This window comes from Pseudopodoces humilis, chromosome 22, assembly GCF_049639895.1.
Source record: "Pseudopodoces humilis isolate 2021_Gansu_Grassland_sample_001 chromosome 22, ASM4963989v1, whole genome shotgun sequence".
Lineage (NCBI taxonomy): Eukaryota > Metazoa > Chordata > Aves > Passeriformes > Paridae > Pseudopodoces > Pseudopodoces humilis.
In genome coordinates this window covers 4,638,675-4,652,825 of record NC_142221.1, presented here as the reverse complement: position 1 = coordinate 4,652,825, position 14,151 = coordinate 4,638,675, and the positions used below count along the sequence as shown (strand labels likewise).

Sequence of the window (14,151 nt, the reverse complement as noted above, 5' to 3'; positions counted from 1 at the left end):
TTGTGCACCGGTGAACTTGAGATGTGCGGCAGTCAAGGATTGGTGTTACCTGAAGCACCAGAACGGGGCTCCAGCATCACCCGGACTGTGCTGGGCTCATCACCTTCCCTCTGCCCTCCTCATCCCTCACTGGGGCTTTTCCAGTGTCCCTGGGCAGGGAGAAGTGACCGGGTGGCTCTGTCTTTTCCAGGATCTCACCAAAGCAGCTGTGAATTGGCTGGTGTCCCCTCCCCACCCCTCCCTCCCTCCCTCCCAAACTGGGACATCTAAATTTAACCTGCTATCAACAGATGAGGCTGGAGTGTTTCCACTGTAGAAAGGAATCCCACTCAAAATCTGTCCTCTCCCCTGCTCGAGCTCCATCCCTGCACATTCCTCTTCTCAAGCTGGGAGTTTCCTTCCTCCTCTTCCCCTCCTGCACTCGTTTGTGTCACTGCCACAGCACTGATACCACAGCAGACCGAGCAGGGCTTTGCTCTGGTGCCTTTTAGAGAAGCTTTGATGCTGCTTTGCCAGCTGGATCAGAGACCAGCAAAACTTTTCAAAAAACCGAAAAAAATGCAAAAAAAAAGAGGAACCTGTGTCTTGCTTGGGCAGAGCCGGTGGGGCAGGAGCCTGCAGTGGGGTCAGGCTGTGGCAGCAGGAGCTGGAGCACAGAGCTGGAAGGTGCCAGTGGGGCCCCGAGGATTTAAGGGATCAGCAGTGGATCTCTGCTTGGCCAGGTACTCCCTCCTCTCCAGAAGTCAGCACTTTCCTTTACTGGAAAGGAAACAAAACCTGAACGTGAAAGTTTTTGGGAGCAGGCAGGGAATAATGGAATGAATACAGGTGGTGTTTGAAAATCATGGACTGCAGCAGCTTTCACCCTCTCCTGTGCCCAGATGTGGTGATTACAGCGAACATCTGCCCCGGGTTTTGCTAAATAAGCACGTGGTGTCAGGAAATCAAAGTGTGCGGAAGTTCAGCCGCTGCCTGCTCCGGCCGGCCCGGGATGCGCTGCAGCCTGGTGATGAAAAATGCAGGATGTTGGCTGGTGCTTTTCACCAGAAACCTCCCGGCTCTGTCTGCTGCAGTCCCAGAGCTGACACGGAGAGAGAACTGGTGGTAAATAGGGTGCTTATCGCTGCCTCGAAACGTGAGCCATTTGTTTAAAAACAGCCACCGCCCAAACTACTCCAGGCAGACGCGTTTGAAAATTTCACTTTATTTCTCTGTCTCTTATAAAAGCAGGGTTTTGTTTTTTTACATCTCTGTAAGTGTCCAGACTCGGTACATCTTGGTTTTGTTTTCACAGTATCTCTGCTAGACCAAGGATGATTCTTATTGCTGCGCCGGGAGCCAGGGCAGGAGGGACGGCGGTGCCTCCCCTTCCCCCGGGCTGGAGCCAGCCTGGCGCCGGTTCCGCAGGTCTCCAGCCCTCCCCAAGGTGCTGAGGGTCTGCACTGACTCCCCGAGGGGCTGCCCCTCTCTTCCCACGCTCATCTCGGTGTCAAGGGTAAAAAGGGAGAACCGCGAGGTCTGTGACCCACTCGGCGCCTTGACTGTGCTGGGCAGCCCCTGCCCGGCCCTGGGTGTAGGTGAGGGTCTGGGTCAGGGCTGCTGCCCACCCTGGAGCACAAGGGAGCTGTGACAGGGATGGCCAGGCTGCACTCTGAGCCCCTGTGGGGATTTGGGTCTATAAGGAGCTGAGAGCATCACTGATGGGAAGGGTGAGGCAGAGACACGCTCACGTTCATCCCGTGTCGGTGCCCCAACACCTCCCCAGTGTATTCTTTGTGTATTCCTGGTTCTGCAAAAAGCTGCCAGAGAATGAGCTTGGTTCACCTCTGCTCATTTACCACCCTGCCCTGGGTCCCCAGAGATTTAAGTCCCCACTGGAACCCTGTCAATCAATCCCTGTTCTAACCACATGGCCATTGACCAGCTATAGCAACAGTGATGTCTTAGAGCCCCTGTTACTTCCATCCATCCTTCCTGTTGTAGACAATCTGTCCCCATCAGTTTTGTAATGAAGCAGCATTGGAAAAACATCACTTTTAATCACAATGCATGAAATCTCAAAAGAGGCAGCATCTCTCTCTGTGCCATGTCTGGTGATGCAGATGGAGATGAAGGGGCACGTTTTGACCTAGGCACGGGATAAAGGCATTCTTTGGGAAGGGAGAAGTCCATGCAAAGCTGACCCCAACATGAAATTTGAATTTTGTATTTACTGCTTAGCTGGGTCCATTCAGTGCAACGGGACAAATTAGCCAGGAGGTTACTCTCAGATTGCATGGATCTATCCAGTCCACCAGGTAGAGGGAATAGGAGGAACCAGATTTACTTAATGCACTGGGAGACTAAGTCCAACACAAAGCTAAGTGGAAAAGGACATAGGTGTTCCCTGAATGTGGTTTTTGGTGACTGAGAAGAAATCTTTCCTTGGAATTCCTTCATGCAGCTAATTAAGACAACTGGGTCCAATTCCTTCAACCCAGACTGACATCAGTGAGAACTGTAAGTACTCAGCACCTGGAGACAAAGTGAATACCAGACACAAATACCCCTTCTGCTCCCACCCATGGGACTCAGCAGCAGCCAGGATGCGTGAGAGCTTGATCAGCTATTCACCCACAGCTCAGAGTTCGTCCTCTTCTGCGTGTATTGCCTTGGAGAAAATACAGACAAGTCCCAAAGGGCTGTGCCAGTGGAGCTATAGTTGGATCTGAATCCAGGAAAGAAAACAGAGTTTAATACAGAGAGTGACTGTGCAAGTCCAAGTCTCCCTATCTTCATCCTTTATAGTCCCAAAGCCGAGATTTAGGCACCCTTTGGCTTGTGGATTTGGGTTTGTTCCAGTCCAGTCGTTTACAAGCCAGACTTCCCACCTTAGAGCTCTGCCCATGGAAAGGAGCAGCTCGGTGGCTGAGCATCTCTGAAAGCCGGTGGATGGAGGAGGGTGGGCTCCCCTGGAGACAGGGGAATGGCTGCAGGGCCCCAGGATCCTTGTTTGCTGGTTTGAGGCTGTCTTGGTGGAGGACACAACTTCTGGCCGTGCGTTCCCTGGGCAGGAGGTGTTCTTGAACCTGTTGCCAAAGGAGGTGGTGTGGCTGTGGAGAAGTGAGGAAGGAGAATTTCTGGCTGGTAACGTCCCATGTGGAAGATGAGGGCAGGAATAGCAGCTAATTGGTGCCTCTCTGAGGAGAGAGCCTTTTGAGCAGCGTGTGTGGGGTTGTGAGACCAGTTCAGACCAGCTCAGCAGGGCCAGGCTTGTACCTGGCATGCAGAACTCTCCTTAGTCCCAGCTCTTGAGGCAAGTTATAAATAGGAGGAAGAAATATTTTCTGGGGGAAGGAGCTGAAGAAGGAAGTGATCTGCCTCAGGCCATGTGCTGGAGCAGGGCAGATCCTCCACTCCCCATCCTGTGCCCTGGCCTCCAGGTGCCACCTCTACCACAGAACTTCCTCTGCCTTCAAACCCATCCCTCCCATTCAAAAGGCTCTTCTGCCTCATCTGCTTTGCAGAAGCGCATCTGGTTATCTCAGCAGCCATCTAGTTCTTATTAAAATCTACAGGTTTCACCTCCTCCTCCAAATGCTCCTTCCTCACTGAGGATCCACACACAAGGCTCAGGTATTGCCCTGCCTGCACCTTCTCCTGCATTACCCTTTGCTACAATAGATGTTTGGGCCACGACAGACAGGGACAGTGTCATGGTCCTGTCTGTACCTCGTTCCTGAAGGTCAGGAATGATCATGAGGCCATTGGGAAGAAAATGATCTACTTAACCCAATGTGATTCATTACCACAAGAGGAAGAGTTTTCCTTGGCTGTTGCAGCTGTGTTTACTGGGAGCGGGTCCCTGTTATTTTCAGATGTGGCTGCTCCTGAACTCCAGCTCTTAGTTCTGTAACAACTGGGTAGTTGAGTGGGTAAGATCTGTCCTCGCTGACACCTGTGTGTCTCCAGTGACTTCAGAAGGATCCTTTTGATATCCTGCTCCTTGTACAGCACCGTCATTGGGATTTCACCAGCCAACAGGGTGACAGAGCTCCACCCGGCAACAGCAGAGCCTTGGCTCTTATCCATGAGAAGGTGAGGCTGTGGGCTAGCTGGGAAAACATCTGTGTGTCCTAAAGACAAACCCAGTGGGACATCCCCCCACCTTGATTGGTGTTGACTTCCAGGGCCACAATTCCAGCTGTGAGGTTATTCCATATTAAACTGCTAACGGGAGGCTGAGATCACCACTGGTGAGCAGCACGAGGAGCTCCCAACCCCTCCTGCAAAGCAGGGAGGTGGCCTGGGAGCTTCCCCTTGAGAGCCATCCAACAGCAGGTTTGTTATTTGCATTGCTTTGAAACTGAGATTATTTCCGTGCTTCCTTGTTCCAGGTTTTAAAAATAGGAAGATTTTTCTTGCTTCTTCCAATTTCATGCTGTTTTCATCCATCAGCTCGTGCCATGCTGACAATCTATTCCTTGTTCCAAAACTTTTTCTCCAGAATTCTGTAGAAAGGACATTCTGCCTGGTGGCATTTTTGTTGGTTTTTTTGTCAAACATAGCTTTAAGGCAAAAGTTTGGCAATGCAAAGCAAAGTCTACATAAGGCCGCATGACTTGGATTTGCAACTCAGAACCTTACAGCTTAAAAAAAAAATACCTTATCTTAAATAGTCAACTTTTTGCTCCAGGAACTTGTTTCATTCTCAACCAAAAATAAAAAAAAAAATTCTTAAAATCCCAAATAAAATGTTCTTATTGTTTTGGGCAGTTCTGGACAAGCTAATGAGACTGAAGTTCAAACGGGAACTAAAGTAGGGAAGAAAAAAAAGCTATAGGGTAGACATCAGTGTTAGTTTCTTCCCTTAGGAATCCAGTGATGAGACAGACCCAGTCCAAGGTCTCCTCTTTAGCTTTAGCACAGTGAAATCCGTCCCAATGGGAGAAGGTAGAATGGTTGCATTTGTTGAATGAATAAAAAGTGCATTTTGATTTTGCTCAGATTATATGTGTGTATCCTAATACCTAAGTGATTGTTTTGCTTCGGGTTTAGTTTTCTCCCTTTCGGTGCCGGGACGCCAGGTGTGTATTATTGATGTTTTGGGGGTATCACCACGAGTGGTGGTCCATCCTTTGGCCTCCACATGAGTACCTGAGCATCATTGGCATTGGGTTTGACAAGGGCACTGGGTGGTATTGGCTCATTCTTGCTGAGGACCTGGGGCTGCTCTTGGGCAGAGGGCTCCTGCAGCTTGGCACGCTGCCCCAGGGGCCTGCTGGGGTTCACCTCGATGCCCAGCCTCATGCGCCATTTGATAGTCTGCAAGGTCACCATCTCGTTGGTGGCCGTGTTGGTTGCCACCAGCCAGGTGGTGAAGCTCTGATCCCGGTGGATGCTTGTGAGCTTGGCCACGTTGCTGTCGCTGACGGGCACCGCCCACGTCACGCTCGGGTAGAAGTTGTCGTTCATGCTGATGTTGAACTTGGACTCCTTCTTGGTGGGACCCACGATGGTGCAGGTTTCTGTGGTGTTCCCGTACCAGGGATAGTTCACTCCGTCTGAGTCACTGATGGCCTGGATTTTACCGTCCAGTAGATCTGGAAGCTCCCAACTCGACCTGCCATAATCAATAGCAAATTATGGACAATGCATTAATTAACTAGTTTAGAAACATGCTGGACTTTAGAAAGAAGAGGGAAGAGCTGTGGATGCATTCCCTCTCCAGCTTTTACTGCAATTTGTGTCCTTCATGCCATCCTGCCACGAAAAGCATCCTTCTCATCAGGCCTGTTTTAAACCCGTTCATCCCCTAAATTTCTCTCTGGATGAGCCACTGTCCCTCCCCGCTCTCTGCCTGGCGCTGGAAGTGTAACCCCTCCTCCTCCAGCCCTTGGAAGGACCCAGCTTGAGGGCTGCACAGCGGGCTCTGGGCTGGGGATGGTGTTACAGTAATCAGAGAGCCCGAGGTCGAGCTGCTTGTGAAACTGCCTGCACCTCTCACCTGCGAGAGGGACAGAAAGGTCACTGTTTCTAGCAGGAATATAAGTGAAAACAGTCCCCTGTCACCTGGTACTGCTGATGCACAACTTGAAGTGGGATTTTTCATTAACTTCCAGTTTATTTTTTATGATTAGATTTGCCAAGAGAAGCAAACTGCTGTAAATGTCTCAGAAGAAGAGTTGGATGTTTGCTCTGAGACAGCACAACCACAGATCACTTGCTCAGTGCACACCAGCTGTTTTAAGGACAGTCTTTTACAAACCAGGCTGGCAGACGTGGCTCTCATGTACCTTCTCCCTCTTGCTCATGAATCAGCACTCCCCACCACCAGTGGGGATGATGATGGTGGCAGAAGGGACTGGGTGGCAGCAGCAGTGGCGTTTGCACCTGACCCTGCCATAGGACTGGCTGTGCTCCAGTCCCCCAAGCCTTGTGGCTCCCTGCTGCAGGCTGGGAAATGATTTATCTTGGAGAGACACAGAGGGGACGCCCTGAGACTCCTCAGGGTCAGGGTGACTGTCCAAGCCTTTCATAAGTCTGGTGCTGCAGCTTAAAATAGCCCCTTGATTGCAGAGGAGGCTGTGGCTGGGGGTACTCGTCGGCCTGGCTGGCTCTTACACAGCTCTGGGATGAGCTGCTCTGGCCAGGACTGATGTGACCGTCTGGTAAGGTTGTTTTGACTGTTAATTAGTTAATGACCGTGAAGTGCCTCCATGTTTGTACCCGCTGGATCGTTCAGCACTTAGCCGTGTCTGGCTCTGGCTAGAGGATACCGTGGGGGATTTAAAGGTTTCATTTATCTTTTTTTCATGCGAGCAGGGGGTCCCGGCAAACACCTCCCCAGCGGGAGATGAAGTGTGAGACAGGAGGTGGGGTGCCCCGGGGGCTGCAGGGATGCTGGGAGCAGCAGGAGCAGAGGATGCTCTGAGCATCAGGACCGGGGGATGCAGGGATGCTCTGAGCCGCAGGACCAGGGGTTATGCAAGCACAACATCTCCCTGCACAGATTTGCAGGCTGCTGTCAGCTCCAGCACCGCAGCTGCAGCAATCCCTTCCTCCCGAGCTCATTGCCAGCAGGCAGAGGGAGTCCTTTCCCTGGAAGAAAATTTTTAGTGAAGGCAGCCAAAAGGAGATCCCTGAGCAGTTCTGCCAGGACCCTTGTGCACTGCAGAGCTCTTCATACGCTCTGCTCTGCAAACTGGAGTCATCCTGGCTCAGCAGCCCTCACGCCCACCAGGCAGAGCTGAGCAGGGGAAGGCTCTGGGAAGGTTCTGGGAAGGCTCTGGGAAGGCTCTGGGGATGCTGGGTGACCCAGCCCTTGCCGATGGATGAGTGGAGGTCGAGCTCTGCCACCCCTCCCTGCTACTCAGCCCAGCTCCGAAACCCCATCTGGGGGCTCTTCTCTCCCTTTCAGCCACTGGTTTAGGATTACTTTCCATACCATGACCAGCACTCAGCTTGGCTGTCAGCCAGGGATGAGGTGTGACAGTGTCCAGGAGGTTGACTCTGAGGTGACAGGCGTGGTGCAGCCACAGCATCTCTGCAGGTACAGGGGTGCCAAACCAGGAGCTGAGATGTCACAGAGGGTGATCACCCTCCTGGGCTGCTCCAGCCTACTGAGATCAGAGCTGGTGGGAGAATGGCAGGAGAACCTGGTAGAGTATGCTCAGTAAATGCATGTCCTCTAAGATCTGCTTGTCACTGTCTTCATTCCCAGCGCCCCAGGGCAGTTTGGAATTGCAGGAGCTTCTCAGAATTTGCCCAGGATTTAAACAAGAGCCCAAATGTGGAGCTGTGTCAGGGCCCAAGCAGGATGGTGCCTGCAGAGCCTGCAGCATCCCAGGACAAGGCTGAGCGTGGCTGGGCTCAGGGTGGCCCAGGAGGGCACCCAGCTTGAGGGAAGGCGTGGGCCAGAATGGGGAAGGAGAAACCAGCCTGTGTTTCTTCACAGAGCAGGCTGTGCCTAATTCTAGCCAGTGTGGTTAACCCCAGGGTTTCAAAACCATCATGCTTCTTCTGCACAGCTTGGAATGAGCAGAAAAATGATGCCTCATGATGATCCCATGACTGGAGCAGAGCAGAGGCTGCATGGTGGTTGCTGCTGGTGGCTGCCCCTCACCAGGCGCTACAGCAAAGCCTCTGTGCCAGCCAGGCTGGCAGCCTCTGCTTGCAGAGTGTGTCCATGCTAAATAATGTGCCAACAACTGGATGATTTTGGAAAGAATGCTGTGGAATGATCTTTGGCTGCATCAGCATCTTTCTCTGGTAGTGTCGAGCCAAGGAGAGACCAGAAAGTGCCCAGTAAACACTTTGCTGACAATAGCAGGAAGCAGGCATGAAAAGAAACGAAGCTATCTGGTTTCATGGGTTCACTGATCAGCTCCAAGATCAGTAGGTTCTGGCTTATAACACTGACAAGCCTGTTTCTGCCTCTTCTGAAACCTTCAGAATCAGTGTGGGCATCGCCAGAGACTGGAGCTGCCAAGAAACCTCTCTCAGCAAATGTTTTCTTGCTACCAGAAGGAACTTTGAGCTATTTCTTGTGGCACAACCAGAGCCCTGCTGCTGACAGCCAAGCAGCTTTATGTAGGTTTTAGCTTCCCAGTCCTCATTCAGACACCTTTTTCCTATTCTGTCACACGGAATGAATCTCCCAGCTCATCCTGAGCTCCCAGATACCTGTCCCACAGCACCCACCAGGGCAGTGACAGCAAACCCAGCACAGCAGCCTCCAGCCCTGGGCATCCAGCAGTGTGGATACATCCAGGTAACCTTTCCAGACAGGCACCAGGCACTATTGCATCCTCAGCTCTAATTGCTTAAAGCCAGCTCCTAATTAGTCACAGGCCAGATGGACTTGCACAACCTTGTGCTTTCCAACACCTTCCTCTTCCACGCTCCCTAAATAAGAGCAGCCCCTCTGGGACACAGCCCCTGCCTGGTGCACGGACCAGGGCCCTGTGTGGGTGCAGTGAAACTCTGTCTCAGGCATTTCACATCCCTGCTCCTGCCTCCATCCACCACTGGCCTGCACTGGAGACTCACTGAGAGAAAGAAAACCTTATAGCCAGAGCTGCTTAATTTTAAATTCTCCTTTACAGTGCCCCTCTCACCTACTCCAGCATGTCACGCAAGTCAAGGCAGGGTTAGAGTGAAGAACAGGAAGGAAATTTAAGATGTTGTTCCCCAGCTGACAGAGCTGTGCTGCTGTGGTCCCTCTTCCTCCCACCCTCCAGCTGTGTGTTCCTGCCTCATCTCGTGAACCAGCAGCTGTGGCTGATGGCTGGGTCAGGGAGTAAAGCTAGCACAAAACTGGCATTAGGAAAAAGGGAACAATTTCTGCTGGTTTAGGGGAGCAGACTCAAGTCCAACAGGACAACTCATGTAACTGGGCTAAGGTGGGTGCTCACAGCACAAGTGAGATCCAGGGGCCATTGCAGGGCAGCAAAGCCTTTTCCTCTAAACCCCTGGAGGGGTAAATTCCCACAGTGAACTGACCTCCCTTCACTTTCTTTGGAAAAGATACCCTTGTGATTTTTTGATTGTGTCCTCCATCCTGGGGACTGGGGGTTTATTCTCTTGACAAGTTGAGTTCATTATGTCCCTGCTGCAGGGCATGGAAGATTTAATCTCACCAGGGAGAGATGCCTGGGAAGATGGAGTGATGATGTAAGGATGCAAGTGCCCCATCAGGTCTTTCAGGGGGAGAAACATGCACACAAAACTCCAGATTCTTAGCTGATCATATTCCAACTCCAATTTATTTATCTCTCTCTTCTGCATTTCTCCATCTGCACGGCTTCTTGCACATCTCCATGGAGATGAAGAAGGCTGGATAATGCCATTCCAGCATGGCCCAGCTGCTGACACAGGTTCCACCAAGTGCAGAAACAGTCCCCACCCCAGGAGATGCCAGCAGGGACCTGGTCCAGCTGCTCCTGCCCAGGTCACAGCTCTGGCCTGATCCTGATGCCTCCCTCTGCACAGCAGCATCCTTCCCTAAGGACAAGGGTAAAATCCTGCATGGGAGGAACAGCAATACCAGCCATGGGGTGAACAGGAGTTTGCCCCAGTCCTGCACAGAGAAGGGTCAGAGAACACATCCACATCCTCATGCTGGGGGTTTTCGTGTTCCCTGCAGCCTCTACTGACTCACATGTAAAGTAATGCCAGCACTTATGTGTTATCTGAGCTTTAATTCTCACCCTTTAAATTTAAAAATGCTGCATTTAGCCCCCAAATTGTCAGTGCCACTTTAAATGTGCGTGTCTAAATTATCCCCTCTGTAGCTCCCATCCCTATAGCAGCATTATGCACAACTCCATCTGCTCCAGTATTTCTCAGCTGTTTCCATCCTCAATGTAATGGCCAGCTTATGCACAGCTAACAACTTCCCAGCAGAGAAGTGAAAAATTAATCCAAAGCCTGCTGTAAGTATTGGTGCTTCAGTTGGATGACTGATTTTTGATTATTTCGGGTTTTTTGTTTACTGGTCACCACAGGGGTTAAAAACATGGATGTGGCAGTAGCCTCTCCCTGTCATGGAAAGTTGGGGACTCTGTTGGCATCAATTGATGCAGCTCTGTGGAGGTCAGTGGGATTACATGGAGTTACACCAGCTAAAGCCTTGGCCCATCCTTTCTCTTAGGTTTGAGTCCTGTCTCTCTCTCTCTCTGTAAAGGTCTTCCAAGCCCATGTTTCAATGGCATTGAAGAGGCCTTTCCTCCTAAATGCTTTTATTTATAGCCTTCAGATGGCAATGAGTCTATAGAAAGAGAGTGCAGGAACAGACTAATTCCTGCTTGTATTTGGGTAACATTTTTTTTATTATTGGTATCAGTTAAATGTCAATGAACCTCCTAGGGAAAAATCTTTGTTTCCATGATTTTCTAGCTAAAAGCTCTCACACATAGCTGCAGTGTTTAATTCTACCTGTTTACAGCAGCAGCTACTACTCCTTTTTTTTTTTTTTTTCTGTCCCAAAACATTCCAGCAAGGGCAGGCTGAACCAAATCCTTGTTTTAAACACAGGGCAACTCAGGTGCAGGGAAATAAAAGGCCATACTGCCCAGAGCAGCACTGGCAGCATCACTCTACCCAGTCCTCTCTATTCCAGTGCATCTGAGCTGTATTTGTATAAAGTGGACTTTTCTATTTTCCTTTGCAGCTGGTCGCTAAAGACAGGATTCCTAAATGAGCCTGAGAATTACACATGCAAATCCCAAAGGCCTGGAATTGGGAACATCTGAGCAACAAATTGTCCTTGCTAAAGACGCTGGTGGAGCCAAAAAGCCTACAGATTTCAGGCCCGCTGTAAACACTTTTAAAATCAAAGATCAGCCTGTCTGCACTGCTCGTGTTTGCCAGGTGCCAGTTCGCTTCTCGAGAAACTTTCTGCTTGAGCAGAGAGGGGACACGGGGACAGGAGAGGGGCAGCCTGTGGCTTCGGGCTGCTCCTCCCGTGCCCTTCCCTGGGGCCGCATCTCGCAGCCCGTCCGTGCGATGCCGAGATGCTGAGCCCGTGTCCTCAGAGGCGGCGGGGAGGGAAGGAGGGCCGGGCTGTGCGTGCAGATGTTCAGGAAAGCTCTGCATTCAGTCAGTCCTGCTCTCCAGCCCGCCGTGTCCCCCTCCTCCCGCAGCGCTCCTCATTCTGGGATTTTTTTAAGCTGCCCGGACTGACCCTCAGGGGCTCAGCCAGCATCTCCCTGACTCCGGGGCACTCGGGATGAGCAGGGAGAGGATTGCTCAGACCTGACCTTCCCGTCCTTCCTCCCTCACCCCCAGAGACTGGGCAGCATCAGCACCTCCAGGCACTGACCCATCTGCCAGTGCTGGCTCTGCAGCCAGGTTCTATCCCCGTGGCTGGACAGACAAATTTCTGCTGCACCAGGAGGCTGCACCTGGTGCTGCCCAGCACTGTGAGTTGCAGAATTGCTCTTCCGTGCAGGGATCAGGTGCTGGTTTAGCTGTGGGCCAAAGCCTGCAGCGTTTGGAGAACAAGCTGGTGGGGGACTGGGGAGAGATGACTTCTGGGCAGGGAGGTGACATTCTGATTGACTCATTCCTATCTCACTATGACTGTCTGACCAGTAACAGGGGATTCTTGGTGTGCAAACAGCCCCTGGATTCTTCCCACCTCACACATATACCTATCTATTCCCTTTCACATTACCCAGAAAGGAGGGTAACGTGAAATTTGCACCCTGCTCCAAGGTGATGCAGACAGTTTAACTACCAACGGGTTAAATCCAGCTTGTGCTTTCCCGTGGGCTGCCTGCTACTGTGGGCAAAGCAAGCAGGATTCCTCCTGTGACGTTAAATGTGCTCCCAAAGCTGGTGGGCTACCGAGCTCCCAGCCACGGCTCACTGCAGCAGCAGCACAGCACACCAGGGACGGCTCCGTGCCACAAGTGTCAGCCCTCAGCTCTCCCCGGGGCTGCTCAAGGCACAGTTTTGGGATGGGGAGGGATGCAGGCAAGAGGAGCTGGAGGTCAGGAGAAGCACTTGTGTCAAACACGTATCAAAGCAGGGGTGCCCGTAGTGGCAGGGCTGCTCCCGGGGTTTCAGGACTTGTGAAACCAAGTTTTTGCTGCCCAAAAGCTGCTGTGAAATAATGCTGCTTTGGGGTTCCTAAAAGAACAAGTGGGGTTTGGCTGGGGCTTGGGCAAATCCCCATTCGAAGAGAACACCCACTGCTTTAAAATGACAGGGACAAGCTTGCCTGTATTTTAAACACATGGGAAAGTCCTGTTAAGTTTAAGAGTTTTTAAATATGGATTATAATTTTTGGCTTAACCCACTATTTCCCAACCAGGCCATGGTCCCCTCGCTCCCTCTTCCCGCGAGGCAAACGCACCTGCACGCGCTCTTGAAAATACTTACATTCCCTGCTCCCCGTAGTGATTGTAAAATTCCATGTGGCTGCAAGCCTGGATCCAGCCCACGATCCAGGTCTCCTTCTTGGGAAGAGGGGGCACCAACACTTGCGCAGAGGCTCGGAAGTGAGGGGTCCGGTAGCGCAGGACCACGCTGGAGGACTCGTCGATGCTGGTGGGAATGGGATCAATGGAGGCTTTGACTTCAATCACTGAAATACTTTCCCGGAAAACTTTGGATTTGCAGCTAATACTCTGAATACAGCCCATGGCATACCCCGAGTACAGTCCAACGCAGCTCCTAGGGTACTCCAGCAATCCTGGGGAATATTAGGCATTGAAATTATCTGGTGCTAGATCAATTACAGATCTTCTTGGTTTGTACTTTCAAAACTGATATCCATAGGATAGAAAATTCGTCATGTAAAGCCTTAATTTGAATATCTATCTTACAAGTACTGCTTCTATTTTTGAGGTTAGCTGCGCTTCAGAAGCAAAAGGGCCTTTAAAATTTCTTTCCCCTTTTAATGACCCATTAAATCTCTTGCTCCAACACTCTTTGGGTTAAAAAAAAGTCTCTTGAGTTCAATAAATAAAGGTGGTGTTCTTAGCTGATATATTTAGTCCTTCCTTTGCTCAGATGCGGTCTGTCATTCACCATCAAACATAGGACTAGCCGGTATTTCCCTTTATTCTTTGGATGAAAAGCAGAATGTTGATAGACAAATCTATATAAATAATGAAATAGTTTTTAGCCCCAGCTTGTCACAACCGGTGTGGATTTCCACTTCCTGACTTGCAGTTGTTCATAACTTCCTTTCGCACAAAATTACAATAATAACAGAAAGAAACAACGGCTGGAAAATGCAAAAAGTCGCCAAATCTCCGATTCTGGAGGCTCCTCCGCCAGCGATGTCTGGGCTTTGGGGATTAATTTTTTTTTTTTTTTTCCTTCTCCTTGGAAATAGCCGGTGTCAGAGGGAAGCGGCCGCGGTGCCGCTGGGGCCGGCGGCTCCGGGAGCGCAGCGGGGCAGGCGGCGATGGAGCCTCCCCCGCGCCCGCCGGGGCCGCGCCGCTCCGCGCCCGCTCAGCGCCGCGGAACCGCCGCCCGTGACATCCCCCGCCACGCACCGACCCGGGGGCGCCGCTCCCCTTCCTCCTCCTCCTCCTCCTCCTCCTCCTCTCGGCGAGCGGCTCTCCGCAGGGGTGTCCGACCTTCCTCCTCCTCCTCCTCCTCCTCCTCCTCCTCCTGCCGCCGCTGCTGCCGCCGCCCCCCGCCCCGCCGGCTGTG

The 14,151-nt window shown here is 51.5% G+C and overlaps 1 protein-coding gene across 1 annotated transcript; it reads right to left on the bottom strand.

Moving 5' to 3' along the window:
- Positions 1-1,186: 1,186 nt before the first annotated feature.
- FAM78A (family with sequence similarity 78 member A) lies at positions 1,187-13,877 on the bottom strand. The gene is made up of 2 exons (XM_005527286.3): positions 12,868-13,877; positions 1,187-5,602 (listed from the first exon to the last, which is right to left on the bottom strand). The coding sequence occupies exons 1-2, from the start codon at positions 13,128-13,130 to the stop codon at positions 5,074-5,076; spliced, it is 792 nt and encodes a 263-aa protein (XP_005527343.1). The 5' UTR covers positions 13,131-13,877; the 3' UTR covers positions 1,187-5,073.
- Between the last annotated feature and the right edge of the window lie 274 nt (positions 13,878-14,151).